Source organism: Montipora foliosa, chromosome 4 (genome assembly GCF_036669935.1).
Source record: "Montipora foliosa isolate CH-2021 chromosome 4, ASM3666993v2, whole genome shotgun sequence".
NCBI lineage: Eukaryota > Metazoa > Cnidaria > Anthozoa > Scleractinia > Acroporidae > Montipora > Montipora foliosa.
Window position 1 is genome coordinate 23,400,599 of NC_090872.1, and position 10,000 is coordinate 23,410,598.

At 39.3% G+C, this 10,000-nt stretch overlaps 1 protein-coding gene across 1 annotated transcript in view; it reads left to right on the plus strand.

Annotated features, from left to right (window-relative positions):
- Nucleotides 1-3,703: 3,703 nt before the first annotated feature.
- LOC138000343 (uncharacterized) overlaps nt 3,704-10,000 on the plus strand; it is a 34,997-nt gene continuing 28,700 nt past the window's right edge. The window contains exons 1-2 of the mRNA XM_068846672.1: nt 3,704-3,921; nt 4,093-4,146. Of these exons, the coding sequence (XP_068702773.1) occupies nt 3,919-3,921; nt 4,093-4,146 (57 nt within the window). The 5' untranslated portion in view covers nt 3,704-3,918. The remainder of the gene's footprint in view (nt 3,922-4,092; nt 4,147-10,000) is intronic.

Sequence of the window (10,000 nt, forward strand, 5' to 3'; positions counted from 1 at the left end):
CAGAGGGATAAGGAGGACCAGCTCTTGCCCAGTTAGCAGGACCCCCCTCTCCACGGCGATGACTGGTCCGGACGGAACGGCAGGGCCGGTACGGTCCGGGGCCATTGACGTCGCAGGAGTTGCCAGAACGAGATTGATTACAACAACGAACCGCCTATGGGACTCCAGCTCCAGATTTCTCCTCGAGGTTAACTCCTGAAGCCTTTTCTCTAAGGAGATATTAGCCGCAAGGCAGCAGAGGTTTTTGACAGAGTTTTCCTTCTCTGCATGCAGCAGGTAGCACAGGGTAGCATGATACCTGTGGCAGGAGCGACCTGACCTGACAAGAGAGTGCTTAGGTCCAAAGGTCTTTGTCGAGGGAAGAGATTTACCTGTTTGCTTGATGTAAAAAGTGCTATCGAAAGCGAAATCTCTGGTAGTGGCAATTCAATTGGATATCGACAAATGCACCAAAGGCTTACAACAGATCACTGCATGGTAGTGAAAAGGGAAACAGTACGAGCCATCATGAAATAACTCGACCCAGAAGGTGTGTTTTCGCGTTCAATACGGGTATTTCGGAGACGACAGTATTCCGTTCAGGGTCCAAAATACATGTGACACCTGGATGGCTACGACAAACTAAAACCCTTTGGATTTGTCACACATGGTGCTATTGATGGTTATTGTAATGTCTCTTTAATACAAAGCCTATTTTTTCTCGTATAGTTCGTTAGCCTTTTAGCATTTGTATTCCCTTGTAATTTACACTCGTTCATTAGCCCGCTTCAGCGTCCTTTATGTTCCTTTTCGTAGGATCTGTTGTTATCACCTTTAATTAACACTTAAGTTTTGCCGTATGTAAATTTAAACCTAAGTCTCTTTATAAGTTACGTTCAACAAAAGTTTCAGTTGGTTCCTCGCCGTCCTTGCTGATCCAGCAATTGGTAAGAGTTTCGTCCTAGTTTTACGGTTTTTTAACGCTTCTTTCGGTTTAGTTATCCTGTAATTCCATGTTTGTAAACGTTTCGTAATTTAATCTTGTTCTTAGATATTTACCAGCGACAACATGATACGTTGGAGTCCTGGAGTGCTAAGTCGAATGGTCCCTGACCATTTCAGTTATAGCAGTCGTATTCTCTGGCTTAAGATTGGCCAGACTAACAATGACCCATAGGTATATATATATATATATATATATATCTTTCTTTACCCTCGGATTTAAGAGTAGCTTGGTGTAGCTAATATCTCCGAGCATTTACCCTCCCAACCATGATACACCACAGAAGACAGACCACAACACCGGGAACTACATGCCCTACTCTTTGCGACAAGTGTGTGGGTTCTTTTACGTCCCAAAGGATTATGAACATTGAAGGGTTGTGAGACGGGACCTCCGGCTTATCATCCTTATCCGAGAAGACTAGAGAGTTTAACCATTTGCAGATGTAATTACAAAGGCAGCACTTTCTCCTCAGTTATTTAAAGACCCTGAGTGTTGGTCCGGCCGGAGTTGAACTCACGACCTCCCGCGTGACAGCCCGGTGCTCAACCAACTGAGCCACCGGTGGGCGGTTAATAGCAAGCTATTATCTATCCTGTATACGGCAGATCGGAGGAGCGCCATCTATTTTACGAGGCGATAGGGGTACAAAAAACAGGCATGACGCAGCTATTCAGCGTTTCCTTCATCGTAATTCTTGTGATGCTTTCAGTGGAATGAAGAGTTTCATGTACGGTAGTTCGGTTTCAAATCAGAGAATTCAGGCTTGGTGGTCATTTTTGCATAAATCAGACACCGACTGGTGGAATAACTTTTTTAAAGAATTGAGAGACTCAGGCCAATTTGACGACAGCAATCTACTTCACGTTGACTGTCTCAGGTTTTGTTTCACCTCATTAATTCAAGATGAATTGAATCGAATTTCACGGCATTGGAATTTGCATAAAATTCGCCCGTCCACAAACACCTATTCTTTCTCCCTCAATAATAAAACACCTTGGATTGCGAAACGGATACGTCAAGAGAGGACATTGAAATAGCCGAAGAAATGTTTTGTTCAACCCACTCGGAAACAAGTTATCAAGAATTTGAAGAGCTAGCAGAATTACGCATGGAGGACGAAAGACTAAGTTCAGATGAAGCCCTTGTGGTCTTTAGGAAGCTGGTGACTTGTTTTGAAAATGCTCTGTGATTTACAGCATATGAACACGTCACATCTGCGTGTGACGTGAAAAACCATGAGAGCTAACAAAATTTAATGTTGTTTGCTTCCCAATAAGTGCAATGTTGTGTATCGGCTAGTACCACTAGGTTATGGGTAGTAGGGATGGCGCAGTGGTGAGAGCACTCGCCTCCCACCAATGTGGGATGAGTCACTCATCCCACCTTTGACGACAGATCTGAGTTGTTGGTTCTCTACTCATCTCCGAGAGGTTTCTCTCCAGGTATTTGTTTTCACCGCCTGCCTAGTTTATCCAACTGACTTCCATTATTGAGCTCCATAAGGGTATATTTTGTTTAAAGATCCACTAAAATGCCATTCGCATTACATGACTTTCGACGCCATTGCAGGTTTAAATTTAAATAAGTTTATCATTCTAATGTGTCCACCAGAGAAATCTACGCATTTCCACTACCCTCTCTATCCTAAGAAAATACGAGCAGAAGGCTCTATGCACAAAGACACCACTTAGCAGGGGAGTGACAGGCAAGACTTTTACCGACACGGAAAAAAAAATACCGAACAAATGCTACCCACTTTCCGACTGGGGTTGCCATACGGCAACCCAGTAAAAACTTTCTCGAAATAGACAATATCTTAAGGTGGTATTCGATTCTTTGTGAGTGGTTGTGAATTTTTTTGAAGCGGTTGTAGGTGGTTGTAGATGGTTTTAGTTCGTTCCATGCTTTAGTGACTACGTTTTGTGGCCATGCTCACACTGAGCTTGGGGCGCCTGTGGGGCATCACGCTTTGTAGATTGTTCTTGAGAATGGCTAGGCTGGTCCGAGCAAGGAGTTGGGATTACATTGACTGGTAAGGGATACCGGGAGACGTTTTCGAGTGGACAATCTTTTGAGTAGTGCTACATATATTCACCTCGTGAAGATTTGTCAGGAGCGCTTTCGTTTCTTTAGCGCTGACAACAATTCCTACAAATGTACATAGAATCGATTTCCAGTTTACACTCCATAGATAACAATTTTCCGCTCGTGCTTCAAGAGAAAAACCTCTTTGACCGTCAAAGAGATTTTTATTCGTATTTTTTATCGTGCGCACGAACACACGAACTCTCACGGTGTTGATGTGGAGAAATAAAAATAAAAGCCAATCAAAACTCGTTGTTTCAATGATGTAATGATCGATGGGTAATAACCAATCAAATCAACACATTCCGGGAAAAATCCCGTGGTATTGAACACGATTATCAACGGTAAATCGCAGACTCTTCTCTCCGATTTTTTTCTTGTGGAGAGTGGGTGGCTGTACACAGGCTACTAATCTGTTGCATGGAATGATCTCTAATATTTCATCGGAGGGCCTGAATTCTTTCTTTCTCCTGTTGTTATGCTCCCATGCAGAAAATGTATCCAGGAAAAAGAAAATTAAAATCAAATATCTTCGGCGTCTCAAATTCTGTCATGGTCTAATTGAAATCAATAGCGTTGAACGGGCATTGTTGTAAATCTGGCTCATAATACGTTTTACAATTCAGACTAATATCGGACCTTTTAGTGAAACTGATTACTGGGTGTTCTTCATACCTTGTTACCGTCTTGTTGTTCGACTACCTTGTAATTAGATTACCTTTTTACCTTAATCTGTTTCAAATCATTTGGATGGAATATAAAAAGTTTCATTGGGTTCAATTTTCGTATAAACTGGCCGAGGCTGGAATCCAAAGAACGAAACTTGCAAAGACGGCAGACGTCAAAATATGGTAAGCTTAGTATCTATGGATTCGTTACTCACATTTAGAGAGAATTGCAACTCCACCGATTCTCAAAACGGAACGGTGAGCTTTGCGTCAATGTTGTGAGTAGTTAATTACTTTCTTGAAACTTCTTAATAGTTTCAAAATTTCCCCGACGCTTGTTTTGTTGTTTCCCAGGCGGATAAACTCTTTGGAGGAGAATTTAAAGCCTTGCTCTTTTCTCATTTCAATGTAAGTAAATCAGATGTAGAAAAATCAGCTCTCAGTTCTCCTTAAATTAATTACATTACGATTTACGCTGAGTTACGAACGAGTAGTATTCATGCTCACGCATGCAATGTATCGCTCCAAAGTTTAAACGATTGTTTCGCTAGTTTTTCAGAGAACTTAATGTCTCTGGAAAATCAATGATTAGCCACATTGAAGTTTTGGCAACCGGTAATATAGCCTAGGGAATAACCATGCATAGTAGAGAGAGCCAGTAGCTCTCGCAAAAACCGTCAACTGACTGACGGAAGGTCACATTAAGCGGCTGTGATAGCTAAGCTATTTTAATTAATCCTATGACGAAATGTTTTAATCAACATTTGTTTTTAAGGGTAGATATAGTAGATATGCACCATAACATGAGTGGTAAGCAAATTCTGTAACCTTTTACTAAATATAACAAAAATGGGCATAAATTTCTCAATTATCCTTAAATTGATGACGTAATAATTTACGCCGAGGAAGCATATTTATTACCATGATTCATACTTGCTCAGCAGAAACAATGTATCTTTGCAAAGTTTCAACGATCGTTTTGCCAGTTTTTCAGAGAGCTTGATGTCTCTGGCAAATAAATAATATAAAGCCAAAGTAAAATTTTAACAACCAGGATCTCCTCCGGGAATCAACGCAACAGACTGAAGTCTGAAGTCTGAAGTCTGAAAATGACGAGTGGATTCACATTACAGTCAGAATCCTTCTGGCTATCTTTAATCCCATGATGAAATGTTGAATCAACCTACGTGTGGCCCGTTTTGGGGTAGAAACACACTATAACATGAGTCTATTAATAGCAGTAACAGCAAATGAAGTTTGTGATTAACATGTATCCTCCCATTACGTTACATTAATATGCGATTTAAAATAACTGAACAAAGTTCTTAAGCACCTATACTTCCATTTCTGCCATATGTATCCAGTTTTTGCCTAGAAGCTCAAACGTGGTCACTGATAAATGCTACAACGAAGGTTTATATTTTTGACAGTCAACGTGCCCTGCAGGCTTTTGCCATGGTAACGCGAGTAGATTAAAACAAGGCCTAACGGATGCTTATTCCTGTTGACTGCTATTGCAATCTCCACATCGTCGACACCACACAGTACGGAGATAGTGTTAGTCAAAGTCGCCAATGATATTCTTTTAAATATGAACTCGCAGCGCGTTGCGCTATTTATCCTTATAGATTTAAGTGCCGCATTCGACATAGTGGATCATGGAATTTTACTTAGACTCTTGAACACAAGCTTCGGTATACGCGGAAAGGGTCTACAGTGGTTTTTGTTATGCTTGTTAGAGCGTAACCAACGTATTTTGTCCGATGGGGTTAAATCAGATAGCTTCGATTTGCGCTTCGGTGTTCCACAAGGTAGCTGTCTCGGTCCACATCTTTTTGTGGTTTACGCCTCAAAGCTCTTCGAGATAATACAAGTGCATCTACCTGACGCTCAATGCTTCGCTGATGACACTAAACTTTACCTTGCACAGACCGTGTTGGCACAACAGACATCAAGCCCATGAGTGAAGTGCGCAATCTTATTTGGCTCCTGGCTTGACTCTAACTTCTCCATGTCCACCCATATTTCCAAGTCTTGAAGCGGCATTTTTCTGGCTACACAATATTGGGTGAATGAGTAAAATGTTAGCAAGAGATAAATTAGAAATGGTTCTGCATGCTTTCGTCACAAGCAGAACTGACTATCGCAATGGACTTTATTATGGACTTCCGCCGAAGCTAGGTTACGCCCGTTTTGCAAGAATTACACTGGTTGCCAGTTAGTATACAATACATTTTAAAATTTGACTTTTAACTTTTAAAGCACTAAATGACATGGCACCAGCTTATATTGGCCGCGATTTAATTAATATAAGAAAGCACACACGCTATTCACTGCGCTCCGATTCAGGCACTATTCCATTATATCCACTGAGCAGGGAAAATGAAAAAATCTTTTGGTGACAGATCTGAGCGTAGCTGCGCCTACACTGTGGAACACGTTCCCTGCTAGCCTCTATTTTCACTTTTAAATCTTGTCTTAAAACAAATCTTTTAAAGTTAGCTTTTAGCCTTTAGTTCTTAAATTACTTTACTACTGTCACATTTAGTTTATGTATATATTCGGTATATTTTAATATTGCAATGCACATTTGATCATTGAATGTTAAAGGCGAAATACAAATTAATAAATTATTATTAGAGTGGCTTTCAAATGAGTGTCGTAAAACCAAAACCAAAGTAATTACTTTGGCCAATCAAAAAGGACGGAAACAATCCAGTAAACCAATCAAAACTCGAAGTAATTACACGTAGCCGACACAAAGCGCGGGAAAATGTGCACGCCGCTAGCTACGATTGGTTTTGGTTTCGCTTGTGATTGGTTGAAAAAGTGGCGCGAGAACTTTGAACCAATCACTGAGTGAAGTAGTGCAAAACCAAAGTAATTAACTAATTACTTTCGACACTCAATTGAAAACCACTCTATTACTGATGATGATGATGATGATTATTATTGCAAAATTCACTAAAGTGCTTTGCAACATTTGACTAAAACAATAGAAATAAAGTACACTTATTAGATGTTATTACAAAATTTCAACAGACGGATTTTTCATAACTTGCTGATGATGTTTTTTTAGTTTTCCCAAATTTTTATCTGTCAAATTTCTTTACTTTCATTGATAAACGACTCATTTGTGGTCGGAACAATTTTAATTCAAATTCAGTTTCTGCAAAATCTAACGAGGAGTTTGCTTTGGTTTGGTCTCAAAATTTTGAGCGAATATGCATTAGCATTTTGCTGGGTTTCTCTGCATTTCCATGACCATTGCGAGAAGGAGAAAGAGAGTTTTCGCCATACTCGCCATATTTGTTTGTTTTTCAAAACCCTCGCCGGCCATCAATGAATACCGCTGACCACGGAAAAACTAAATTTCAGTATGCAACGGCTCTAGAACTTCACTCATGGACTATCCAATTGTTTTTCTCTGCATTCTCCTTGCTGTCCAGCAGACCACTTGCACGGTCTAATAAAGTCAGCATATTTTACTAATTTTACTGAAATATAAGTTTGTTCTCATGTTTGCATTTGGGAAGGTAAGCATTTGCTTGTGCGAGCACGACTAAACTTTCGCGATGTTTTGGATCGCTTTCGGACTTTAGACTTGCACTTCGGATCTCGGAACGTTGCTGTTCGATCACGTGCTATTAAGTCCTCGCACCTACACGTATCAATCACTCAATCAATCAATCAATCAATCAATCAAACTTTGTTTAAAGAGGGTAACACATAATAGTAAAAGAACTAATAAACTTGTGGCCTTCTAGATTAAAAATATATCAAGTTAATTGTAAAAACTAATGAAAACTTACACAAAGTACAGAAATTATCTGTAATTAAAGGGTCTAAAAATAATTACTTTAATAGAAAAGAGTTAAAAGGGCTAAGCTGACTTAATTTAAGATGTTTATATGAAGTATTCTTTAAAATACTTACAGATGATGAGGTACGTATTCTAAGCGGAAGATGATTCCAACATTTAGAGGTTACAGAGAACGTGCGACCTCCCTCATTTACTCTATTGAAATTTCTTGGCAAAATGTTAAGATTGGCGCCCCGTGTATTTCTCCTTTATTTTGACTGCTGTTTAGTTCCAAAAGTTCATTTATGTAATCTGCGCAAGCACCCATAGTTCTTTTATAGGCCAAAAGGCATTTTTTGATGTCAGGCTCGATATAATATGGCACCCATTCTAAGGTGTTAAATAAATCGACGCTACTAAGGCGTTTTTGGGCGTCAAGAATTATACGGGCACAGCGTCTTTGCAGCTTGAAAATCTTATTTGTATTATCATGACTGCAACAACTTGTCGATGTTATGCTACAATACAATATCAATGGTTTAATTAAAGAATTATAATACAATAGACATTCCGTTCTTGGTAAATAAGCCTTAATTTTGTTAAATATGCCAATACGCTTTGATAACTTGTACATTATCGGAGGACGCCAAAAGAGTGGTGTCATCGGCAAACAAGTTGATTCGCGTGTTGAAATGTAAGGGTAACTCATTGATGAACATGATAAACATGATATGTAAGTGACCTAATATGGAACCCTGTGGCACATCCCTTGTAATCGTCCGAACAGACGATGACTGTCCCATGAATAAAACCGGTTGAGTACGATCATGCAGTCAAATATGATTTGAACCAGAGTAGCGCGTTATTGTCAAAATTGTAGGCTTCAAGCTTACTGAGCAAGATGGCGTGATCCACCATGCATGTCAAAAGCCTTCTTATAATCCACAAGGAATTAAATCGTTAAACCGTTAATCTTAAAAGTATTATTATTATTATTATTATTATTATTAGTAGTAGTAGTAGTAGTAGTAGTAGTAGTAGTAGTAGTAGTAGTAGTAGTAGTAGTAGTAGTCGTAGTAGTAGTAGTACATGTAGTAGTATTAGTAGTAGTAGTAGTGGTAGTAGTAATAGTAATAGTGGTAGTAGTAGTAGTAGTAGTAGTAGTAGTAGTAGTAGTAGTAGTAGTAGTAGTAGTAGTAGTAGTAGTAGTAGTAGTAGTAGTAGTATTGACAAAATTAGGAAGCGTTTGCTTAAGAAAACAAACCCATAATCCGATTTTGACCTTTGGATTCTTCCCTCGCTATTTTTTCAATTCAATGCCAGTATTTGCTAATTGGACGAATTTGCATTTTGTTTTTGCCTTCGACATTAGTGCATAGAGTCGTCTGCTTTTTCAGCAATTCACAACAGTTAAATATCCCTTTATCTAGAACAGCCACCAGTCGGCGGTCATTCCAGCACAGAGCTGTTAGCTTATGGAATAGCTTAGATGAAGATCTTAAACTAAGTGAAATCATAAAGTTTTTAAACGCGAACTTAAGCAAATGTTATTAGACATTTAGATATTAGATCTGTGATCTTTAAGTTTCTCCTCTTTTTTATATCGTTTTTATATATGTGGTAATTTAGTTTATCTTAGGCTTTGAACATGATGTATTGATCACCGAAAAGCCCCTCAGCTCAGGGGGGTGTTCAATAATAAAGTTTCATTCATTCATTCATTCATTCATTCATTCATTCATTTATTCATTCATTCATTCATTCATTCCTGTTCTCATGCTCTCCCATCCAGATAGGGATTTATCTCGGTGAATCTTTGTCGTGAAAAAGGGATTCACCACTGTCAAGTTGAATTTGGAGGTTTGCAAGTCTTTCTTTCAATTCGCTCTTTAACTTGCTGCAAAAAAGAAGTTGAAGTGCACGTGAACTCAGAACTGTCAACATGTCAGCCTCGATTCCGTTGTTACTCGACTCCCTTTCGGAAATAAGATGACTCCCAATGTACGTATAAATTCTCCCGTTTATTACGCGTCCCTTACAACGATGAAAGCTCACAATGTGCAGTTCTCTCCCTTAATACAACCTATCCAAAATCCACCCAAAGAACAAATCCTACCGTGTAACATGAACGCCCGCTTATCTAAATTTTGACAGCTACTATTTTTGTCTTTGACTTACTGGCTTAAATGACGCTTACAGATAAGATTTCAAAACGTCACGAAATCAAAACAGCACACTTTTCATCACCCTCCCCCTGTTTGACTCCAGAGGAGATAAACAAAACAAACAAAATTTGCAAAATTTGGCTGGAACATTGGTGCTTCAGCACGCAACGGAGTTGGATCGTCCATGCCATCTCTTCTCGCGATCACAGGAAAGTTCCAGAGGGAATAGGGGTTGTACCGCTCGCTCTATACATGATGTTCCAACACGTAACTTCGCTGCTCTATCGATACCATC